Consider the following 25,384-nt stretch of genomic DNA (forward strand, 5'->3'; position numbering starts at 1 on the left):
AATTTGTGAGCATAGTAAAAGGATTGTTTTATGCGTCTAAATTTGGGGATGATTAATTATACTGCCATAGTAATCAAATCACCACCTAGGACTACAAAGCCACGATGCCTCATGTCCGATGGTCTTCTGGTCCCTCAGTCACTGAAAAACCTCAAATGCTCTTCATCACCTCAAATTCTAGCATGCTTCTGAATCTGCCTTTGACAGACTTCTGTAATCTGTCTCATCTTACCTTTTTGATGTTATTTCCAATGATCTTCCAGCTCCTGCTATCCCCTGCACACACACACTCAGAAGAACAACCCCATCAAGTCAAGCTGATCTAGAGGTCTCACTGTTCACCAACTTGCTGCACTTCATTCCTCCTTTGAGCTCCACTCAAGCTGTGCCTATGACCCGAAAGGCCTTCTCCTTGACTTTTTGGCTGTCCCCAAGCATTATTCATTATATCAGGTAAGTTTAGACAGGGCTGGTATTCAGGTGGCAGACGTTGATATGGCTGGTCTAGCTGTTAAAATATTAAAACACATCCATACTTGTTGGTGAATAGCTGTTGCTCCAAGTCCCTCTACTGCCCCAGTCCCTTCCCCTGCTGCTCTAGCACCATGGCCAGGGTCTGTTCTGATTGCTTGGAACCCATGCCATTCCAGTTGTTAAATATTTGTATGTGTTTTTAATTTCTTTTAAAATTTCCAACATTTACAAACACTCTCTACCCACCAAAAAACAAGTTTCCCTTCCCTCCTCCTCCCATTCCTTAGTAACCTCTAATCTACTTTCTGTATATACAAATTTGCCTTTTCTAGATATTTCATAGAAGTGAAATCATACAATATTTGTCCTTATCTGCCTTGCTTATTTCACTCAGCTTAATGTTTTCAAGGTCCATCCATGTTGTGACATGTCTCAGAATATCATTCCTTCTTACAGCTGAATAATATTCTACCGTGTGTATGTGCCACATTTTGTTCATGCATTCAACACTTGGAATACTTCTACCTTTGGCTATTGTGAATAATCCTGCTATGTGGTTGTTTTATATTTTGAATATCAACCCTGGGAGAAGGTTCAACTGCAGATTAAAAAAAAAGGATTTAAACAAGATAGAAGTTTATTCTCTACACAGGAAAGAAATGAAGAGAGAGGCAGTCCAGGGACACCATAGCGGCTCCACAATATCATCAGGTACCCAGCATCCCCATCATCTTCAACATCATATCCAATATGGGTGCTGGAGCTCCAACCATCACATTAGCCTTCCAAACTAGCAGCAGAAAGAGGTGGGGGAGAGAGGGAGAGACAAAAGGATCTTCCTCCCAGTTGAGTTAGCTCCTTTTAAGCATTCTTTCCAGAAGTGTCACATAACACTGTTCTTCCATCTCAGTGGACTATAACTTAGTCACATGGTGATATCTAGCTGCAAGAGAGGCTGGGAAATGTAGTCTTAGTTTTGTTACTAAGGAAGAAGGAGAAAATGAATATTGTGGGGCATCTAGCTGCTTCTGACTCTCTTATCTTTTAAGGTTTAGTATGAGATTTCTCTGTTACACCAGTCCCTGAGGATAACGTACATCACACACCATCAGAACCACAGAGATTATTTTCATTGTTAAACACCCACCATTCCATGTAGTAATAATGATAATAAAAATAATAGTTACCTTTTGTTGAGTCCTACAATGTGCCAGACACCATTAAGTAGTTTATTTGCATTATCTTATTTAATTCTCACAAAATCCCTATAAGTAGATACTTCATTAATGAATGAGGTAACTGTCATTATCTCCAATTTACAGATAGGAAAACTGAGGCCTAAATGGATGATAAATATTTGCCTAAAGCCACAAAGCTATTGAGATAGAGCCAGGGTTTGATTCATGAGCTTGTTAAGGCAAGAAACCATGTCACCTAAGCACCTAGCACAGCGCTGGGCAAAGAGAAGACATTAAAAACAAACAAATAAAACACCATTGTTCAGTTGAATGATTAACTCAGCACTGAGATAGAAGTAGGAACTAGACAAGGGATTTAATGGAGTGAGCTGGACCATCTCCAAGTGCAGGAAACCATAACCCCGAGAAATAGGAAGGGCTGGATGCCGTAGCTCCAAAAATTAGGAGCTTTACCGAGGCCAAGTGGAACCAAGGTCTTCTGACTCCTACCCCCACTGAGGGTGCCTGCCTCCACCAGCAAGAGCTTGAATTCGTTGAGTGGTCTGTTAATCATTTGGATTTCTTCGATTTTCTTATTGTTACTTATCGAGCGACTAAAACATTGATTTACCATCTTCTGCCCCTCCAACACACCCAGGCAAGTCTGAGGGTTTCCTGTTTTGGTGACCAATAAATTATTATTATTATTTCAACAGAAATCATTCATTCAGATGAGAATTGATTTCAGCTTTTTTCATGACAGTCCCTTGGATTTTAGTGAAGCTGAGGGCACCTCTTTCCTAGGACAGAAACTCCTGGAAAAGTAGGCTTGCACCTCCCCCTTTTGCTCTTAAAAAAATTATTTTATTATGAAAAATTTCAAGCCTGTACTAAGGGATTAGTTTACACCCTATGAAATTGCTATTTTGAAGGTCAAAAATGGTCAAACATCAGCAATTTCATATGACGCAAATTAATAGCCTGGTTTAATGACCCCCATGTACCCATCATAGCTCAGCTACAGTAATTATAGGCTCAGAGCCAGTCTCATTTCATCTAAACCTCTGCCAACCCCCTCTCTCCATCACAGATTATTTTGAAGCACAGCCAGACATTTTATCATTTCATCCATAAATATTTCAATATGTCTCTCTCAACGATCAAGACTCCTTTCAAACATAAACTCAAAACCATTTTCACACTCCTCAAAAATTAAAAATAATTCCTGAATATCATTAAATAGCTAATCAGTGTTCAGATTCCCCCAACTGTCTCATAAATATTTTAGTTTTTAGTGTCATTGTTGTTTTTGTTTGAAAGAATCGGAAGCCAAATAAGGTCCCTATGTCACAATTGGTTATTTCTCTTAAGCCTCTGTTAATCTATAAATTCACCTTTTTTTTTTTCCTTTTATTCTTCTCCCTGCGGTGTATTCGTTAACAAAACGTACATCGCTTTTCCTACCGACGAAATCCAGCTGCTTCCCTGTGGTGTGGCTTAAACACGTTAACATGTTAGCATGTCCCTTAGCCCTTTCTAGTTCCTAAAAATAGGGAGTTAGCTCTGGAGGCTTGATGGGTATCGAGTTTGATTTTTTGGCAGGAATACTTCAAAGATGACGTTTTTATCTTCCATCAGAAGGAACATGATGTCCATCTGTCCACCTTTTTCGGATGCCAGCTGTCATTGATGATCACTGCCCGGATTCATTGTATTCTAAGTGGTGGGAAATTGGCCTTGATGACAGGCAGGTGGCAGATTCAGTTAAGGGGATCCCACCTCCCCACCCCCACCCGGGCAGGGCTCTTTGACAGGTTTGACCTGGGCAAGACCAGGATAACCGCACTTCCCGCCCACCCCTCCAGGCCACGCCCCCTGCTCTGTCCCCACATCCCTGGCAGGAGACATACCATTGACGAAAGGGTGGGAAATTGGAAAGAGCCCTGAGTCTGGGCCTGGCCCTGCAGATGTCAGCTCAGTGGTTGCTTGGATATGCAGCTCCCAGAGCCTCCTCAGCGGCGCTGCATCCTTCTGGATGGGCTGTCTGTGCAGTGGGGAGGGAAAAGGAGGTGTAGCACCCCACAGACAAGAGGCCCAGGCCCCTCCTGGAGCCCACAGAGCTGGGGACAGGTCCCTCAGAAGTATCTCTACCTAGGGATTCATTCTGACTTCCCGTGGTGAAGGCCAGCGGAAAATTTTTAAAGTCCCCCAGCCCACCCCCTCTGATGCTTGCATAGCTTCTGTAACATGCCTTTCTGTATATAATTCAGAGAACATAATGTGAATGAATGTCAACCCTCTCCCTAGTCCCTGTCTGCCTGGCAAACTTCTAGTCCACTTTAGAGCTCAGCCAAGGTACATCCTTGTCCTCTGATGCAAACTTCCAGGCTCCCAGGTAGACTTAACACTCCCTCCCTGTGCTCCAGGAAGCCCCATGATGACCTCCTGCTCACACTCTCAGGCAGTGCTGCAGTGATCTTTAAAGAGCCTGTTTGCCCTCAGGCTCTCCTTCTCCTCTGCACTGTCAGCACTTGGTACAGCACCTTGCATAGCCCAGTTTGAATGTATGAGTGTAAGTGCACTGCTTACATGCCTCTGGAGACAGGGAGCTCACTACTACCAAGGCGGCTCATTCTATAATGCTCCAAAACTCTTCCTTACACACAGCTGAAATATGCCTCCCATAAACCTCCACTTGGGATGGGACCCTCGGTGAGCCTGCCAGTGCCACACCAAGCAAGCAAGCTAGAGAGTTGAGTCTCCATTCCTCTCCACAGTACCCACCAAAAGGTTGTGAAGAGATGGGTCAGACATTCATGCTCTAAGTCATCAAACGTGGCCCCCTGGGAGCCTCCCTAAGGTCGTTGGGGCTGGTCCTATTAAACACTTGGATATACCTGTAGCCGTTGCCTGGTTCCACTGAAACGGCACCCCCCAGAGCCCCAAACCTTAGGGCACAGGCCTCAAGAGAACACAAGCGGCGGGCACAGGCTGGACCCTGTGGGTATCGCTGGGCATGAGAGGACCCATTCCCACCCTTTCCTGGTGTAGGCTAGGGGACACCAAGGCCTAAGGAGGAAGCACAATTTTCTCAAGATCACTCAGAGAATCTGTGCAGGGCTTGAACTCCAGCTGAGAGAGGAAGAAAGAGGAGACAGAGAGAGAGAGAGAGAGAAAGAGAGAGAGCGCCAAGGAGGAGATGGCGGTTTGCTAGCATCTGATGACCTGACATGAGCCAGCTCACTGTTGTTTAGGACCTTCCCTTGGAGGGTGGGGAGGGGTTAGAGCTGAAATCCTTTCTGACATCTCAGGACCAGACTCATCAAATCCCAGCAAAAGCTCTTCCCCATCACCACCTAGGCTTGCTGAAGGCTGCTCAGCCCCACAGCCTGGCTCTGACAAGCCAGTTCAGGGACTATGGCCAAAGACTGCCAGTCGGGCCGGGAAGCTTGAATCAGGCGCAGTTGTGGGGGTTGGCAGCCTCATTATTCATTCCTCCCAGTGGCTTCGAGGTTACAAGGGGATGGGCTCCACAGCCGGCCCTCCTGCACTCAAATCCTGGCTTCCCACTCGCCAGTGCTGGGAACTCAGGCAAAGTCGCTTGTCCTCACTCAGCTTCCGTGTCCGTGTGTATCTCTGAACAATTAGGGCTGTGTGGGGAGGAGTAAATGAGTTATGTTTATAATATGAGTAAAGTAACATAAAGGCTTAGCCCAGTGACTGGCCTCGAGGAAACTCCCTGTTAGCATCAACCGTCAGTATACACGTCCACTTCCGGCCAGCCCTGAGGGGGAAGCGGAGAGCCGGACAGACATCACCCCTGTCCTCCCAGGGCCCACGGCCCTTTGGGGAAGACGTTCAAGAGGGTGAGTGTGTGAGCAGGGCCTTGGCTTAGTTCTGGGGAGTTTCTATAAAATATGGGACTCGGGGAAGCTGTTAGAGCCAGGACCCTCTTGTCTTGCAAGGGACGAAGCTGAGGCCTAGAGAGGTGACACCTCACAGCTAATTAGTGTCCATGCCTGGACCGGAAGCCAGGTCTCTGGCTCCCTTCTGGCCGAGGGCTCTCCGCACAAGGGCTTTCTCTGCAAACCTGGCACCAGAACTTTGGCAGCCTGGGCTGTGGAGAGAACTATTGGCAAGGCTGGGATGCAGGGCCAGGGAGGCTAGGTTTTCAGCCAATTAGAATCCATGGTGTTGATGTAATGCTCTGTCTCTGCCACCATTGGCTCCCTTTCCTGTCACTCCAGATCCTACTCTCTGCTAGTGCCTTCAGTTGTGGGAGGTTTTGCTGCAGAAGGGGCTGTAGGTCTAGGGGAGGGAGTAGGGGTGGTGTTTGGGGGGTGAGGGCTGAGCCAGGAGTCCCAGTTCCTCCCTGAGCAGACCAGGGAACTGGCAGCTGCCAGCTGCTGCTGCTCCTTGGGGACCCTGGGGAACTGCTTGTAAACACCCCACTGCCATCACCTCCTGGGGCAGTGCACGCGTCTCTGCGTCTGCAGGGATGCAAGTCCTAGGGGAATTAGGAGGAGAAAGAGGCATCAGCCCAGCCTACCTGGGAGACAGACTGGTGCCTGGCAGGCAAGAAGAGCTCCAGGCTGGGAGGTCAGGCCTAGGTTCTGCAGAAGCAAAGCATGACTGCTCCAGACATCTGCGCTGGACTTGGGGTCTGGGTCCCAAATGTGGGACAGGTGCTGTTTTTAAGATGATTCAAATGGCTGGGGGGCGGGATTATTTGGGGTGGGGCCTAAAGCATCTCTTACTTCTCCCAGGAGGAGAAACAGTGCCTGTAGGGAGACTCCAGAGGGCCCCTGCACCCTATCCTCTGCACCAAATGAAGCCAAACCACATGCTCTGCCACATGGGGGCTTTGCCCCTCCTCAACCCTGTAAGGTAGTTGTTCTAGTTTGCTAATGTTGCTGGAATGCAAACACCAGGAATGGATTAGCTTTTATAAAAGGGGGTTTATTTGATTACACAGTTACAGTCTCAAGGCCATAAAGCGTCCAAGGTAATGCATCAACAATTGGGTACCTTCACTGGAGGATGGCCAGTGGTGTCCGAAAAATCTCTGTTAGCTGGGAAGGCACATGGCTGGCATCTGCTCCACAGTTCTGGTTTCAAAATGGCTTTCTCCCAGGACGTTCCTCTCTAGGCTGCAGTTCCTCAAAAATGCCACTTAGTTGCACTTGGGGTATTTGTCCTCTCTGAGCTTCTCTGGAGCAAGAGTCTGCTTTCAACGGCCATCTTCAAACTGTCTCTCATCTGCAGCTCCTGTGCTTTCTTCAAAATGTCCTTCTTGGCTATAGCTCCTCTTCAAAATGCCACTCTCAGCTGCACTGAGTTCCCTCTGCCCGTCAGCTCATTTATATGGCTCCACTGATCAAGGCCCACCCTGAATGGGTGGGGCCACACCTCCATGGAAATTATCTCATCAGAGTTATCATCTACAGTTGGGTGGGGCACATTTCCATGCAAACAACCTAATCCAAAGGTTCCAACTTAATCCCCACTAATATGTCTGCCCCACAAGATTGTATCAAAGAATATGGCTTTTTCTGGGGGACATAATACATTCAAACCAACACAGTAGTTCCTCTCATTATCCCCATTTTACAGAAGAGGAAACGGACACAGAGCAGTGAAGTGACAGAAAGCCAGGACCAGCTCACAGAGGTGGTCGGCCTATGTGACTTGAGGGGAGGATGCAGATCTGGGCCTGGGGGTGCAGTCCTGAGTGGGAGGCCTGGGGTGGAGGGCTTGCCTAGGTGGGGACGGTTGGGGAGGGAAAGACTGCCTTCCAAACCCACTTTGACTGGAGCCCCCAGAGCCAAACTCTACCACATGTTAGCTGTGTGACCTCGACCTGGTTTCTTAACCTCTCTGAAGCTCCGTTTTTTCATCTATAAAATAGTAATCATCAAACCCACCGCTCAGGGATGCTGTAAGAATTCATTGAGATAATACATGTGTGGTACTTCCCAAAGGGCCTGGCAATAAGAATTCAATAAGTGGTAGCTGTCTTTCCTGTTATCATTGTTAATGTTGGAGAGATTCTTACAACAAGGAGAGGGGTTACTTTGGTCTTTACGTGTGGCTAGTAGTCTCAGAGAGAGAAAAACTCCTCTTTGTGGCTCTATCAGTTAGCTACTGCTTCATTAAAAAAAATCACTGCAGAACTCCATGGCTTCAAACAGCAACAATTTATTATTTTTCACAAGGATGGGCTGGGGGTTGGCTGATTTAGGCTGAGTGTGGCTGGGCGATTCTGCTGGGCTCAGACAGACACACCACGTCTGCAGCTGGCTGGCTTTGGGGTAGCCCTGCTCCACGTCTCTCATCTTCATCCTGGGATTGGTGGGCTAGCCTGGGCATGTCTTTCTGAAGGCAATGGTGGTGGCACAAGGGAGAAAACTCCATCCTATAAGCCCTTTCCAAGTCTCGGCTTGGGTTATATCTGCTAACATCCCAATGACCAAAACACATGGCTGAGCTCAGGGTCAAGAGGTGGGGAAGTGCTTCCCACACACGATAAGGAGGGCACTGCACATTTCCATGGCAAAGGGCACGGATACAGGGGAGGGGTGAAGAATCGGAGCCACGAACACAGCCTACCACGGTGGGCAAAGGCGAGTACTTGCTCCCTTCCAGTCCCTCATGCCTGCTCTCCCTGGAACATCACCCTTATGATTGCACTGCAAGGTTTTATCTCATTTTTCAGTAGGGGGATCTGAGGCTCAGAAAGGTAAGGTGATTCCCTCAGGTGCACAACTGCTAGTAAGTGGCAGAGCCCGCATTTGAATCCAGGCCTGTCTGGTGCCTACTAAAAATGCACATGAAGTGAAAAGGGGATCATCTCGATGAGGGTTGGATCCATAGGGGGTCTTGAATCATAGAACCTAATTCTGGCTAACAAGCCATTCATTGGGAGGAAACTGGGCGGCTCACAGAGGTGAAAGAAAAGCTGAAGAAACAAAGGCAGTTCTGGAGAACTCAAGTCAGAAGTGGGCTCTTTTGGGGTACCACTGTGAGGAAGACTCCAAGCCCCTTTGTCACTCAGCCTGAGAGTCCAGTGCCCAGAGAGTCTGATTGGCCCAGCCTGGGCCTTGTGCCTGCCCACTGGGTGGGGCATGGTGATTGACAGGCCCACCCAGACCACGTGGCGTTTGTTAAAGAAAGGCCGCGTGAAATGACCAGAGAGGAGAAGGAGAATCCAGTAACCTGGCTCAGCGGGAATCTTATTTGCTTCCAGGAGGCAGAATGGCACAAGGCTGGGTGCATGGACTCGGGAGTCAGGCTTTGTGCCGTCCTCATTTTACCAGCTAGGAACTTGACCATCCTATGCCTCATTGGTAAAATGGGGATGGTGATGGCAATAATAGGATCAACCTCTTACGGCCATTGTGAAGTGTGAATGAACTCACATATGAAACACGTTGGCTATTTGTATCACCTGGTCAAGGGCGCTGGACGAGAGAGAGTGGAGAGCACAGGATAAGTTCATTCCCTGAAGACACTGCTCAAGCCCTGAGAGCTGAGGCAGCTGAAGGCCATGGCAGGCTTTGTCCCTCCCGTCCTGGAGAGAACAGAGAGCTGCCAGTCCAGTCCTCCTCCTGGCCCCGAGTCCTCAGAAAAGACAGCTGCTGGTGGGTCGCCATCACAGCAAGATCCCCTAGAGCATGGGACAAGCTCACATTCATGTTCTGAGTCTCCTCCTTGTTGGCATCGCAGTCAGAGCCTTCTGGATGCTGAGCCCACATTGCCGGAACTTACAGCTTCCCGAGCAGGTCCCGGGTGAGAAAGACAGAAAGGTTGAGGGGACTGAGCACCCGACTTGGCATTAAGAGATAGATGCACTTTGAATCTCAGCTCCACCATCCCACATGTTACAACCTTGGGCAAGTTAATCCAAGCAAGTTTCCTCATCTGTCCAAGAAGTGGGTAGGCGAGACGGTGCCACGTGCCCTTCCAACTCCCTGATTCCACCACTGAGAGCTTAACTCCAGAGTGGGGGCCAACTTTTTCCCCTCTCTGACCCCAGGGCCTTGATTTTCTTCATCAATGATCAGGCAGCCCTTTGGTGCCACCCTCTGTGGCTTATCATTGCTTTTCTGCTTAAGCAGGCACCGGGGTTAAGTCAAGCTGCCTAAAGCTCTGGGTTCCAACTCTGTATGCAGGGACCCCACTTGGTGACCATCCAGTGTTACCCAGTGGGGAAAGGATGAGAGAGGTCTGTTTTCAGCCCCCTCCCCTCCATTTCTCATTGCTGAGCAGCGACTGCGAGTAGGAATCAGACACCGTGCCGGGGTAAGTGGGTCTCAGGCCAGCTCACCCAGCACGAGATCTACGAGGCAGAGCGTGGTGGGTTCAGACAGGCACAAAGCATAGGGAAGAAGCATCGAGCAACCATCTCACAGCTGCTCTCCACAGACCACCGAGCAGGAAGTGCCTTGGCCTGGCTGTTCTCTCCTAATCTTATGAGCTCCAGGAAGGAAATTGGGTTAGCTTGACAGGCTCATCTTTTCCAAAGCTGCTTGTTTTTCCTAAGATCTGTTCTGTTGCCCTGTGTGGCCCCTGACTGCCATAAAGTTAGTGCAGAAGACAGTGAACCATTCCAGTGGTGGAATGAGTAAGGACCTTCACCCCGTCCCATCCCCTCATTTTGTAAGCTTCTCTTTTTAATTCAGTTAGATGTGGTGAGCTGAATTATGGAACCCAGAAAAAGCCATGTTCTTATTGGTTATCCCGTTCCTATGGGTGTGAACCCATTGTAAAGAGGACTTTTTGAAGATGTTATTTTTAGTGACGGGGTGGCCAACTGAATCAAAATAGGTCTTAATCCAATTACTGAAGTCCTTGCAGAAAAAAAAGCCACGGGGCGGAGCCGGAAGCTAGAAGTCAACAGTACCAGAAGAGAAAGGAGAAGCCATGGCCACGTGACTGGAAAGTCAAGGAAACCAAGGACTGCGGCCCATCAGAACACTGCCCAGCCTGGGCAGTCCCTCCAGACCCCAAAACTGTGACACGGTAACTTCCTGTTGTTTAAGCCCACTCACTGAGTGGTATTCGTCATAGCAGCTGGGTAAAATTGAGACAGGCAACCAGGGTTCAAATCCCAGTTCCACCACTGGGAGGCTTCAAGCATGTTATTCAACCTCACTGTGCCTTGGTTTCCCCATATTTCAAAAAAGGATAATAATGTTCCTTTTTATGATACAATAATGATGTTAATAATAAAGAAAAATACATGTAGGGTCCTTTGAGGGTCTGTTGAGTTAATACACAAGTGGTGCTAGAGCCAGGGGCTCCTGGGAGAACTCGGTGCCTCCTGGAAGGGACCAAGAAGGGGGTCAGGCATGAGCACCACAGGGGACCTGCCCCAGGCCAGCAGCTGTGCAAGGCCCTTGTCCTGCCTACCCTCACGCTACCCAAGCATCTTGGCCCTGCTCCTGTGATTTCTGAGCTACCCCATGGGGCCCTGCCCCCATCCTCACTCCCCAGGCTCTGCCAGCCCAATTCCTTCAGACATCCATTTCTCCTCTGCACTATTTCCCTTCTCCAGCCAAGATTGCCCTTCCTCCCTGAAATCTCACCCCAGCTGCTAATTTCTGAAAACCCAGGACTCTTCAGGCTACGAAGATGGAACTGGCTTGCCAGGGGCTCTACATAAGACCTTGCGAGGAATCCATTTCATGACACCATGGAGAAACCATTTGCTTGTCCTCTTGTTTGGAGGTGATTTTCAGGGTGCCTGGAGACTTTAGAGGGCTCTGCCATAAAGTTGCAGAGGCCAAGCAGAGGCCAGAGGTGTGGTGAACGTTCAATTCCTCAGGCAGGAGCTGGAAAAGGTGGACCTTTGGGCATCCAGCTGCCAAAAAGGAAAAGCCTCAATTTTATGTTATTTTTGTGTCAGCCTCACAGGCTTGTGAAAGAATTTTTCTCACAAACAGAAAATTCAAGGCTGTCTTCGAAGTGGCAATTCTGAAAAGTCAATGTTCTGGCAGCTTAGTTAGCTAACTGTTGAGTTGAAAGAATGAAGATGAACCACGTCACCTCAGGGAGTTATTTTGATGCCTTCTCCCAACTTGTATGTTGAGAGGTGAATTATTGGAAATTAAAAATGATTGACCTATATTCAGGAAGGGACAAATGAGATGATGGGGATTGTTTGGGGCTGCCCAGCACCCATCTCCCTTCCTGCCAGCACCCCCATTTCCTATTGGGATATTATTACCTCTCCCCCAGAGCCTCAATGGGAGGATGGTTTGGGGCACTGACCCCACCATGAAAAGCACAGGGACAGATGCTCCTTCTCTGGGGCCATGATCTTGGCTCAGCCGTATGGACCGTCTCCCCTGTTCTCAGGTTGCCTGTCTGCCATGTTGCTGGAAGTGGGCATCTCTACCAGCGGCAGCTGATGGCTGTGGGTGGTGGAAGGAGCAGGAGGGGTGGCTTCATGCCCTGCTTTGCCACGACTCTTTCTGTGACATCAACCTCACTGGGGCCTCCATTTCTTCCTCTGGAGAATGGACAAATCTCACAACCATGATTTTGAGTAAAAGAAGCTGAGCACAAATAATATATGCTATATGAGTTCATTTATATTCAGTTCAAAAATAGACAAGACTAAACTTTATAATTCAGGGATGCATACACAGTGGCAGAACTATTTTTAAAAAAGGAAATGATCTTCATAAAAGCAAAGCGGTGGTTGCCTATAAGAGGTGGGAGGACAGTGACTGGGAAACCCCTCTGGGTGCTGGCCTCATTCTGTTTCTTGACTTGGGTGGTGGGTGACACAGGTGTTTGCTTTGCAATTATGCTTTCTTCTGTACCTTTGTTTATGACCTTTTCCATATATCTGCTATGATGATGATGATATAGAAGAAGAAGAAATGGACCATGTATTTAAAGAGCCTTGCAAACTGTAAAGTGCTTCACACATATTGGGGCTTGTGAAAACCTCTTCCTGCCTATGCCTTTCCTCTAGGTTCATAATCTAGAACATTGGAGCTGGAAGGGACTGTTCTAGCCTGGCCAGGTGGTTCCAGTTTTACTGAGGGGCAAACTGAGGCCCAAGGAGGCAAAGAAAGTATCTCCTCTTCCTTCTCTCCTCCTAGCCTCACAGTGTTTCCAGCCCTGAGACCCACGCTCACCTGGGGGATCTGATGCCCCCTTCTCGCCTTGAGCTCCCGGAGCACTCGTGAATCCAGCCATGGGGTAAATAAGAGCCAAAAGTCTCCTCTCCTTTGGAAACTGTTCCATCATCCTCTATCCCAGGCCGAGAAAACCATGTGCAATTGCCTTCCGCCCACAGTCCCCTTGGCTGCGCTCAGCCTTGGGGGTAGCAGAAGGCTTTCTTATTTTTTAAGAAACGCACATATACACACTCCCAAGCTCTCCTGAGCTCTTCTCAGCATTCTTCCAAAGGAGATAAAACCTGGGAAGAGGAGGGCACCGGGCCAGCTGCCCAACTACAGATGCTGCGAAGATTCCAGATCAGGCATTGTGAGTTTGTCACTTTCCCTCTTGTCCCATCACCTCAGCAGATATGACTCTCTTCTCCCTTTGAATAAATTGCCTCCAGTTTGGAGCAGCCGGGAGCCTTACAAGCAGTCCTGCCCCAAGGCCTGTAATTTGCTAGAAATTAGCAGTGACTAAAATACACCAGGATCCCTTTGTTCCAGGCGGTAGGAGCCAGCCTTTCCAACAATTTTCATTTTCAGTGTTGGTCAGGCCTGGGGTGGGGGTGGGGGATGTTCTTGTGACATCTGCTATGTTCTCCTTGCTCCACCCAGGTTTAGGAGGCCGGGTCCATCTTCTTTGTTTCTTCCCCCATTTCCCTCTCACTCACTTTCCAGAACAAGAAAGAAACAGAGTGGGTGGATTGAGGGCTGTTTCCACTGCTCTGTCAAAACCTGAAAGTTGTTCCAAAGGCTGGTGAGATCCTCCAAATCCCTGCCCTCCAATAGCTGGAGGGAAAGGCCACTCGAGTCTGTGGCCTTGTAACCAAGGTTCGTGGGGCTGCAGCAGATGGGGCCGCTGCCCCAGTGAAATAGTCTCCATTTAATGGAGATCCAGGCCAGGGCCCTGCTCTGCCATTTACAGGCCAGGTCACTTTGGGCAAGTCATTTCACCTCTCCAAGCCTCGGTGTATGCATCTGCAGAATAGGTATGACAGTGTATATCCCACAGGGTCATGTGAAGGGGCAGGACAGGTGATGTAATTTACAGAGCCCCTTGCAAAATGCAGGGCCCCTTGTTCAAAAGCTATTAAAAATCACAAGATGGTGATAGCAGAGCATTAACCCAACATGGGGTCCTTCTAAGCATGGGCCCTGGGCAACTGCTCACTCCTATGCCCATGACGGAGGTATTTATTGATTTATTCAGCAAATAGTGGGACCTGCTTTGTGCCAGATGCAGGTCCCATGAGCTAACAAATGTAAAGTGCACACACCGAGCTCCAGGGTCTCCAGCCCCAGCCCCTCCACCTGGAATCACTGGCACTTCCCAGGCTTTGCCCAGAGCCAAGTGCCCAGGGATCATTTGAGTGACCGCTTGAACGCAAGTGAGTCACCAGGGTGAGAAGGGACATCAGCAGGGCACCAGAGAGGTTCTTGAGCACCTACCCAAATACCCAACTGGTCTCCAATGTACAGAGGCTACGCCACAAGCCAGGCTTGACCGCAAAACTGACTTTTGAGTTTTGAAAATGAGCCATCTGCCACTGAGAACATGTATATGGTCATTACATTGATAAAACAAGTAAGTTTCTTTCCAACTGTAAATGTAACAGAGATCATACTGGAAGGTGGAGAAATTTAGATGAGAAAAAATTACCTCCTAGAAGGCTGGCACATAATAGAGCTCAGTATGTGCTGGTTCATTCTGAAACTGAGCACTTATTAAAGCAGACAGGACTAGACTTTCGATTCACAAGGCTGAGATCTGTGGGGTGTCAGGATGTTTTTGCCTTGAAACCAGGCACCCCTCCTCTCTCCTTCCTGGACCAGGCTGCCAGGCACAGGAGTGTGGGTTGTACACTGCACAATGGGGATGGGATCCCCAGAGTTGTGCAGTGCACATGCTGCAAGGGAGGCCCTCTGAAGTGGATTCTTGTAGATTCCCAGAGTGGATCTCAATAGACTAGTGCCTCTACCCTCACCCCACAACCCACAGAACCCACCAGCTCCAGCTCCCTAAATTAAATCTCACTCTGTTCCTCCAAAACTGGCAGCAACACAAAGTTGACACCCCTTTTCACCATGAACAGGTTAGGGTGGTCAATGCCTAGACAGCCCTGAAGATCAGAAATGTAATTAAACTAGAGGAAGGGGTAGCAACAGACAAGATAGAATTTAACAAAGGATTATGAGTACTGAATCTTTATATAATTTTCTCTTTCTTAGTTTCTAGGGTGCTAGAATAGCTAGAAGGAAAGAATTGAAATGGCAGAACTGTAACACATAGCATCCTTTGAAATTTGTTCTATAACTACTTGTTAAATAATAAGTTTAAAGCTATACCTTTTTGTATATATGCTATATTTCACAATAAGGAAATAACTGAAACTATGATACTATAACTCATAACAACTTTGGAAATTTCCTATATATGTACTTGTTAAATCATACTTTGAAGATAATACCTTTTTGTATATATGTAACCTGTAATAGTTTTTGAAAATTTCTCTCACTATTTGTTAAATTACACTTGGAAAGTTAAAAAAAAAAAAAAAAAAAAAAAAAAAAAAAAAAAAAAACTGGCAGCAAAGGGAGAATCTCCACATGGGGAGAGTGCCTGGACCCTATAGCTCCCATATCGAGGCCCTCCCCAATGCCCCCTTAGGGTGCTCTCAGCAGTCCCCTCACCACTGCCACCTTTGCCCACCCGTGATCAGATTGAAGCCTTTAATGGGGAAATAAGCAATTATAAGCAGGTGGGCCAGTTGGCTTGCTTGTTGGCTTCCGTTTCTTCCAGAGGCCCCATCCCAGCCCTTAGGGGTTCTAGAACAGTGCAAAGAGCTATATGCCTTTTAATCACTGTGATGGTTAGGTTCATGTGTTAACTTGGCCAGGTGATGGTACCCAGCTGTCTGGTCAAACAAGCACTGGCCTGTTGCTTCAAGGACGTTTGTGGCTGGTTAATAAACCAACAGGCTGGTTTATTAAATCATCAGTCAATTGGCTACAGCTGTGACTGATGACGTCCACGAAGGGCATGTGTTCTACAATGAGAGAGTGCAGTTAGCTGGATTTAATCCAATCAATCAGTTGGAGACTTTTAAACAATACAGATAGAGGACCTTCACTTCTTTGACTGACCAGCGAAGCGTTTCCTGAGGAGTTCGTTGAAGTTGCCAGTTCATTTCCTGAGGAGTTCATCGAACATCTTCATTGGAATTGCCAGTTTGCTGCCTGCCCTATGGAATTTGGACTCGTGCATACCCACAGTTGCATGAGATACTTTTATAAATCTTACATTTATAGATATCTCTCATTGATTCTGTTTCCCTAGAAAACCCTAACTAATACAACTTGGTACTGGGAGTGGTTCTTGAGAAACAGACTCTTAAAATGGGTTTTTACAATTTCTTTTCTACTCTGATTAGCTTCAAAAGCAATAATGACTCCATTTCCAATAATCAAGATGGCACTGACAGTCCATGGCATGAGTTGGCAAAGGAGATATGCAGAATAGCACATTTGATTCTCCTAATCATACTCTTGTACGAAGCAAGGCTCTGGGTGACAGTGTTTTCGACACCTTCACAGAGTTTTGCAGAATTAAGAGGTTTAATGATGTTGGCTGGCTGCTCTTAGATATGTTGAATAAACTTATAAGAGAAAGGGATGAACTAAAGGCTTCAAATTTAAGACTGAAGCACCGTATGACTGATGTAAAGGTTCCTATGTGTGCACTGAAAGAAAATCTTATTTTCTGTGCCCGCAGACTTGAGATTACTGAAAACCAGACGCAGACTCTCATTGTGGGAGTCGCAGATTTACAACATAAACTAAAATCCCAACCTCTCAGGATGTCTGCTGTAAAAGTAAAGGCATTGGTTGGGTGGGCACCATGGCCGGGATCACCACCATCGAGGCGGTGAAGCGCAAGATCCAGGTTCTACAGCAGCAGGCAGATGATGCTGAGGAGAGAGCTGAGCGCCTCCAGCGGGAAGTGGAAGGAGAAAGGCGGGCCCGGGAACAGGCTGAGGCTGAGGTGGCCTCCTTGAACCGTCGGATCCAACTGGTTGAAGAGGAGCTGGACCGTGCTCAGGAGCGCCTGGCCACTGCCCTGCAAAAATTGGAGGAAGCGGAGAAAGCTGCTGATGAGAGTGAGAGAGGTATGAAGGTTATTGAAAACCGGGCTTTAAAAGATGAAGAAAAGATGGAACTCCAGGAAATCCAACTCAAAGAAGCTAAACACATTGCAGAAGAGGCAGATCGGAAGTACGAGGAGGTGGCTCGTAAGTTGGTGATTATTGAAGGGGACTTGGAACGCACTGAGGAACGAGCTGAGCTGGCAGAGTCCCGTTGCCAAGAGATGGATGAGAAGATCAGACTGATGGACCAGAACCTGAAGTGTCTGAGTGCTGCTGAAGAAAAGTACTCTCAAAAAGAAGACAAATATGAAGAAGAGATAAAGATTCTTACTGATAAACTTAAGGAGGCAGAGACTCGTGCTGAGTTTGCTGAGAGATCAGTAGCCAAGCTGGAAAAGACAATTGATGATTTGGAAGATAAACTGAAATGCACCAAAGAGGAGCACCTCTGTACACAAAGAATGCTGGACCAGACTCTGCTTGACCTGAATGAGATGTAGAGCACCCCAGTCCCGCCCTGCCGCTGCTCCTCCCTTCACCCTGACTCCGCCTGAGGCCAGCCCGCCCGAAGCTGACCTTTAAATTGAGGGCTGATCTTTAACTGGAAGGCTGCTTTCTCCTCTCGCCGTACACCCATACACCTACCCACCCATCCCTGGCCCTGTGTCTTTTTCACCAAACTGCCTCTGCCTCTCCCAGAGATTGCTGCTGGGCTAGGGGCTGAGCGCCTTTGGGAACAACATTTAAGGGAATGTGAGCACAATGCAAGTGTCTTTAAAAGCATGTTGTGATGTATACATTTTGTAATTACCCCCTTTTTGTTGTGGTAGCAATCATTTGTAAAATGTTCCAAATAATTCCACAGCTCTGAAGCAGCAATCTAATCCCTCTCCTTTTTGGAAGGTAACTTTTCAGCTTAATACATATTGCTCTCTCCATAGAGGAGAGAAAGAGGTATGGGCCTGCCTCACTGAGAACCGAACATAGTCCAGGAAAAGACTCCATTGTCAGAAACCTCATTGCTCTATACAAAGCACCAGCCAAACCAGAAAGGTGATTCCAGGAGTTAGCTTAAAAAAAAAAAAAAGTACTGTTCAGGTTTTCAGCTTTAATGTATCTTGGGCAAGTTTGTTTTTTGTTTTTTTTTCCCTCATCAAAAGTGACCAAATTAATATGGTGAGACCTCTGTCTAGGACCAAATCTTTGTCCCCTCCTTTCTCTACCCCCTCCCCAACAGCTACAGAATGGATCATGTGCCCCTTATGTTGGGGTGACCACTGATGTACTCTCCTGCCTCCCTTTAAAAAAGGAAAGTAAAGAAAATTACATTTTTGCCACTGATTTAGCCATATGAAACATCACCCTTTTCTGGGTCTGAAGCTGCTGTCTCTTAAAAGTGCCATCTCATGCTTTGTATCAGCCAGTGCTGGAGAAATCTTGAATAGCTTATGTACAAAACTTTTTTTAAATTTTGTATTATTTTGAAACTTTGCTTCTTTGGGGTTGCAGAGCACTGGCCACTCCATCTGGCTGTGAGTGCTCTCTACTGTCTGGGCTGGCAGTATGCTGATCTTTTACAATTCCTTTCCCCACCCAGGTTCCCCCTTTTTGGTGAGGTTTCTGTGAGGTCTGTTAGGTGTGCATCCTGCAGCTTATTGGCTTAAAATGTACCCTCCTTGGTGTGGTCTCTTTTGGGGGCAGATTGGGAGAAAGAGAAACCAATAATGCAACTGTTTTGATACTGAAAATTGACAAATTTCTTTTTGAAATAAAGAACCAGTCCCTCCAATCCTCAGAAAAAAAAAAAAAAAAAAAAAAAAAAAAAGTAAAGGCATTGATTGGAAAAGAATGGGATCCGGAAACTTGGGATGGGGGCATATGGATTAATAACAATGTCAGTGAGGACATTGATACCCTGGATTCTGCTGAGTCATTGTTAGATTTACCTGTAGGGGGCTGCCCTGAGGAAACAGCTTCCTCACCTCCAGTCCGCCCTAAGGAGCCTGCCATCCAACCCACACCTAAGGAGATTAACCCTTCAGTGCCTGCTAATCCTGTAATCACCTCCCCTGAGGAAGCAGCCCTCACTCCTATGTCTGGAGAGATTAATCCTGTTTTAAGAGATGAAAATGCAACAGAATTTCCTAAGGGATAATTCTAATTCTTTTCATGGCCCACCCCCACCACCAGTCTTTGCTTCAAGACCAATAACTAGACTAAAGTTCCAACAGGCACCAAAGGGTGAGGTACAAAGTGTGATCCATGAGGAAGTACGCTATACTTCAAAAGTACTGTATGAGTTTTCCAAATTATACAGACAGAAACCGGGGGAATATGTGTGGCAATGGATATTAAGGGTGTGGGATAATGGTGGAAGGAATATAAGGTTGGATCAGGCTAAATTTACTGATATGGGCCCACTAAGCAGAGATTCTGCATTCAGTGTTGTAGCTCGAGAGGTTAGAAAGGGCTTTAACAGTTTGTGTGGTTGGCTGAAACATGGATCAAAAGTTGGCTGGCATTACTGGAGGTTGAAATGCCAGAACTGCCCTGGTATAATGTAGAGGAGGGGATTCAAAGGCTTAGAGAGATTTGAATGTTAGAGTGGATTTATCACGGAAGACCTGCTCACACACACCTGGAATGTCCAGAGGACACACTTTTTACCAAGACTATGTGGAATAAATTTGTGAGACTAGCTCCATCATCCCTGAAGAGCTCTGTAGTCGCCCTTCTCTGTCGGTCAGATATTACTGTAGGAACTGCTGTCACTGAGCTGGAATCCTTAAATACAATGGGGATAACTGGATCTCCAGTCAGCAGAAGCCAAGTGGCTGCAGTTAATCACCACAGACAAGGTGGGCGTGGCTACTATAATGGAATGGGTGGTAGATGAAGGTAGTGACAAATATGAACTACAGCCACGTGACCAGTTACAGAAATGAGGACTGTGATGGCATGAATATTACCTCGTTGTTTTGTTATGATTGTGTTTGTATTTGTCTGTAAAGCAAATATCTTTGCTTTCTTCTCTGTCTTATCCCCTTATCATGTGGCATAAGCTGTATTGTTCATTTTGCTGTATTTAAACTAAAGGAAATCAATTTTAAGAGTTAATGTCACCCAAGGACTTGCATCCTATTCTGGAGAGATTTAGTGTGTTTCCAGTTGTATGCTGCACAGCGGAGTATTGTTAGTCGAAATATAGGTCTGTTATTGTTCTCTACTTAGAGATAAAGTATGGTTTTAGGTGATGTGTATAACTGCCAAGTTGACAAGGGGTGGACTGAGATGGTTAGGTTCATGTGTCAACTTGGCCAGGTGATGGTACCCAGCTGTCTGGTCAAGCAAGCACTGGCCTAACCATTGCTGCAAGGATATTTGTGGCTGGTTAATAAACCATCAGGCTGGTTTATTAAATCATCAGTCAATTGGCTGCAGCTGTGACTGGTGACATCAATGAAGGGTGTGTCTTCCACAATGAGAGAATGCAGTCAGCTGGATTTAATCCAATCAATCAGTTGAAGACTTTTAAGGGAGACAGATGGAGGATCTTCACTTCTTCCACTGACCAGCAAAGTGTTTCCTGAGGAGTTTGCTGAAGTTGCCAGTTCATTTCCCGAGGAGTTCATCGAACGTGTTCAAAGTTACCAGTTCGTTTCTTGAGGAGTTCATCAAATATCTTCATTGGAGTTGCCAGTTTGCTGCCTGCCCTACAGAATTTGAACTCGTGCATACCCACAGTTGCGTGAGATACTTTAATAAATCTTATATTTATAGATATCTCTCATTGATTGTTTCCCTAGAGAACCCTAACTAATACAATTACCCACCAAAGGCTTTCCTTACCCTCCTGTCTTGGGTCCCCTTCACCCAAATTGGAAAAATAATCCAATTTTTCCATATGGGAGTTTCCTCACTTCAGCCCGGGGAAATAAGGGTAGTTGGTACTGGGGGAAGCACAGAGGGTCAAATTCCTAAGCGACTGCATCCTGCTCCCCCTTTTCTCTCTCTACCAGCCTGCATGTAGGTTCCTGAAGCTTCTGTGTTGTGGAGGATGGAGCCTGCTGTGAACTGACTGTGTGACCACGGGTGAGTCATTTCCCTGACCACTCTGGGCCTCAGTTTCCCCATCTATAAAATGGGTACAACATCGGCCTCTGTCATGGTTCCACTGGGAGGATCCTGTGACTGCTGAGGTGAATGTGTTCTGTGTCGTGGTGTTAGGGACACTGTGACGCCCTGCCCTGTCCCATGTGGATATTTTGGTTCTCTCAAGAGTGGGATGGTGTCCCAGAGTGGGCAACTGAGGCTCAAAAGGCCGCCAGTGGGTGCCAGGGCCCCAATAATTCTTCCCACAGAGACACCAGCTACAAACGGCTCCCTGCCTGATCCCACAGAAGGAGAGGAGAATCGTGGCCATGCAGGCTGTACTCTGAAGTCTGTACCAGAACCCTCTTCCCACATCATCACGGGTCACAGATGTGCAGTTAGCAAGGGAGCCACTGGGGATTTGGAGTGACCGGGCTCTCTTTCTGTTAATAAAAAAGGGGGGAAAGCGTCACAGAGGCAGAGAGGAAGACACAGAAAGAGACAGTGGTCCAGAGACACAGATAGACAGAGACAGTGACCCAGAGACAGATAGACAGAGTGAAGTTCATAGAGAAAAACTGGTACATCCAGAGAGAAATGCCAAGAGACAAAAAGAGACACAGAGAGAGACTCAAATAGTTTCAAAGACCGAGACAGAGAGAGGACTGAAAAAATTGTAGGGAATATGTCTAGAAAGTGAATATTAAAAACAAAAACAAAAATCAAATTTGCTTTCCAGCAGGCCTCCTCCCTTCCACTTCTGTGTGTCAGGAAGGATCACTAGTCAGGGGCACAACAAATAACTTGCACGGGGCAAGGGTCCAAATTAATATTAATATAAATTAACCACAAGGTTTAGTTAAGAAAAAGCTGTTTCTTTTTTTTTAACTTTTCTTAAAATTTCTTTAAGAAAAGAAAAAGTCTCCTGGTAGACTACAAAAAAATGAAACAGAAGAAAGATTAAAACTTACAGGACTGGCACATAAAATGTGGGTGATTTCGAGGTTTGATGTTCTATGATTCTATGATTTGAATAATTGGGCAAAATGAGTGTGCCAGTTTGAATGTATTATGTCCCCCAAAATGCCATTATCTTTGATGTAATCTTGTGTGGGCAAAGGTATTTAGTGTTGATTAGATTGTAATTCTTTGATTGAGTGTTTCCATGGAGATGTTACCCACCCAACTGTAGGTGATAACTCTGATTGGATAATTTCCATGGATGTGCCGCCCTGCCCATTCAGTGTGGGCCTTGATTACTTTACTGGAGCACTATATAAGCTCCGACAGAAGGAGCAAACTTGCTACAGCCAAGAGGGACACTTGGAAGAATGCACAGAAGCTAAGAGAGTAGCTGCAGATGAGAGACAGTTTGAAGACAGTCGTTGAAAGCAGACTCTTGCTCTGGAGAAACTAAGAGAGGACAAATGCCCCAAGAGCAACTAAGAGTGACATTTTTGAGGAACTGCAGCCTAGAGAGGAACGTCCTGGGAGAAAGCCATTTTGAAACCAGCCACATGCCTTCCCAGTTGTTCTAGTTTGCTAATGCTGCGGAATACAAAACACCAGAGATGGATTGGCTTTTATAAAAAGGAGGTTTATTTGGCCACACAGTTACAGTCTTAAGGCCATAAAGTGTCCAAGGTAACACATCAGTAATTGGGTACCTTCACTGGAGGATGGCCAATGGCATCTGGAAAACCTCTGTTAGCTGGGAAGGCATGTGGCTGGCGTCTGCTCCAGTTCTGGTTTCAAAATGGCTTTCTCCCAGGACATTCCTCTCTAGCAAGCTTGCTCCTCCTCAAAACATCACTCACAGCTGCACTGAGTTCCATCTGCCTGAGTCAGCATGTTTATATGGCTCCACTGATCAAGGCCCACCCTGAATGGGTGGGGCCACGCCTCCATGGAAATATCCCATCAGTTACCATCTACAGTTGGGTGGGGCGCATCTCCATGCAAACAACCTAATCCAAACGTTCCAACTTAATCCCCACTATTATGTCTGCCCCACAAGATTGCATCAAAGAATATGGCTTTTTCTGGGGGACATAATACATTCAAACCGGCACACCAGTTAACAGAGGTTTTCCAGACACCATTGGCCATCCTCCAGTGAAGGTAACCAATTGTTGAAGACTTACCTTGGACACTTTATGGCCTTAAGACTGTAACTTTGTAACCAAATAAACCCCCTTTATAAAAGTCAATCCATTTCTGGTGTTTTGCGAAAAGGCAGCATTAGCAAACTAAAACAATGAGTATTTGTGAGAACAGAATAAAAATTTCTGGGAAAAGGAATCGGAATCTTTTCATGGGAGAGGAGGGCTTATTGATTTCTTTCAAGTAATGACACGAGTATTACACAATAAATAAAATGGAGTGCCTTTTATGTTACTCAGTGTGATTCTCACTGCAATCCTTACCCCATTGTACAGATGAGGACACTAAGGCTCAGTGACATTCAGAAAACCTTGCTCTCCCAAGAGGAGACACTAAAGGAGACTATCCTGAGCAAGGGAAAGTACCTTGGTTGGGCCCTAAGGGGGCCTCAGTCTCCTAATTTGTAAAAAGGAAAGATTCTAGCACCTACCTTTCAGGATGATTCTGATGATAAACTGATATGATGTATATGAAGTGCCTGGCTCAGAATGGGTCCTCAACAGATGGTCGCTACTGTTAGAGTTGAGAACCTCTCCTTTGAAAAGCCAAACCCAATGCACAGATGCCCCCCACACAAACCATATTCCAGCTCCAAAATCTCATGCCATAGCCTTTATTGGCAGCTCAGTCTCAGGGGAAAGGGCCACAGTGAGCATCGTCTCTAATCAAATGAAGCAAGCATCACATGACAAGTCTGCTTGTGCTGCTTTTAAAACACAATCCCTGAGAGGACACGCCCACTCCTCCCACTCCTTGCACACTCCCCCTCGTGCATTTGACAGGCCCAAAGAAAAAGGAAGATGCTTTCCTCTTAAAGCAGGAGTCCTGCACTCCCTGCACCTCTGAAATGGAAGTCACCATGTGTCTTCTGTCCATTTTACAGAAGGAGACTGAGGCCTGAAGAGGACAAGGTTTGGACCCAAGGTCACCAAACATGCAAGGGGAAGAGCTGGGCCCAGAGCTGCAGAACTCCAGTTTCAAACTTTTAAAACTCCCAGGGCAGGGCTTTTCTAAGCCTTCATGGGGCTTTCTGGCACATTCACCTTCATGCAATCTGGGGCCAGGTTGTAACCTCACCATTCCATGACTTCCTAGCTGCCTTTCAAGCTTGAAGAGTTCTGCCTGCAGATAGGAGCAAGGCAGGCTTCTATACATGTGGATTTTCCTACCAAAACTGCCCACCTGTATTTTGCTGCCTCATGACAGAATCCATTCTCGGGTAGTAATAGTCATCAGTCAAGTCTCCCAACACGCAAGCACCAGTAGTTGCCATCAACTTGTCCTTCTTTGCTGGACTGTGAGCTTCCTGGGGGGTGGAGACTGGGTCATCCCAGCCATGTGGTCAGGGACAGGTTGCTTAAACTATTAAAGCTTCAATTTCCTCTTCATTCTTCATAGGAATATTGGGAGAATTAAATGAGATCATGATAATGAAGAGCTAAACTGATGCCTAGAACAAAGTAAGTGTTTAATAAATGCTTGTTGTTTTTATTGAATGTTGTTATGATTTGCATCCTCAGCACCTAACATATTGAAGTGCTTAGCAAACAGTGGGTGCTCAACAAATTTGAAAGAAATAAATGTACCAGGGCCATTGCCATTTATCAATTACCTACTGTCTACAGAGCTCCTACTAGATACATGTGTCAGTCAGTTATGGCCACAAAATTGCTGCGTAACAAACCACCCCCAAATTTGGAGGCTTAAACAGCCATCATTTATTCTCACTTAATAGGGGCAACTGTGCTCCACATGTGTTCACTCCAGGGCCCATGCTAAAGGGGCAGTAATACCAGGGAAACTCCTTGGAAGGTGGAGGGAGTGCAACAGGAAAGTGGTAACACACACAGTCTCTTAAGGACTAGGCTGAGAACTGGCACTCTGGCACTTCTGCCTGCTCACCATTGGTCAAAGCAAATCACACAGTCAGTCTCGCCATCAGTGGGTTGGGACAATCCGCTCTGCCTCTACAAGACTATGACAGGGTATGGGTGAGAAATACGAGTGCAGAGGAATGAAAAAAATTGTACAAATAGTCCCATTCCCCGCAGTACCGATTGATCAAATCCATCTCTAACTTGTAGGGTGGTCAAGGGCGGGTCACCCTACCACTGTTTTTTCCCCATTGAAACTCAAGAATCAGCTGAAGGATATG

The 25,384-nt window shown here is 46.7% G+C and overlaps 1 protein-coding gene across 2 annotated transcripts; it reads left to right on the plus strand.

Annotated features, from left to right (window-relative positions):
* Positions 1-16,719: 16,719 nt before the first annotated feature.
* LOC119533145 (tropomyosin alpha-3 chain-like) lies at positions 16,720-18,061 on the plus strand. Of its 2 annotated transcripts, XM_037835257.1 has the most exons (2): positions 16,792-16,859; positions 16,994-18,061. In XM_037835257.1, the coding sequence occupies exons 1-2, from the start codon at positions 16,792-16,794 to the stop codon at positions 17,472-17,474; spliced, it is 549 nt and encodes a 182-aa protein (XP_037691185.1). In that variant the 3' UTR covers positions 17,475-18,061. The 2 variants fall into 2 exon arrangements, with proteins under 2 accessions (XP_037691184.1, XP_037691185.1); XM_037835256.1 differs by having other exon boundaries at positions 16,720-18,061.
* Positions 18,062-25,384: the final 7,323 nt, after the last annotated feature.

The sequence above is a fragment of the Choloepus didactylus genome, chromosome 4 (assembly GCF_015220235.1).
Source record: "Choloepus didactylus isolate mChoDid1 chromosome 4, mChoDid1.pri, whole genome shotgun sequence".
Lineage (NCBI taxonomy): Eukaryota > Metazoa > Chordata > Mammalia > Pilosa > Megalonychidae > Choloepus > Choloepus didactylus.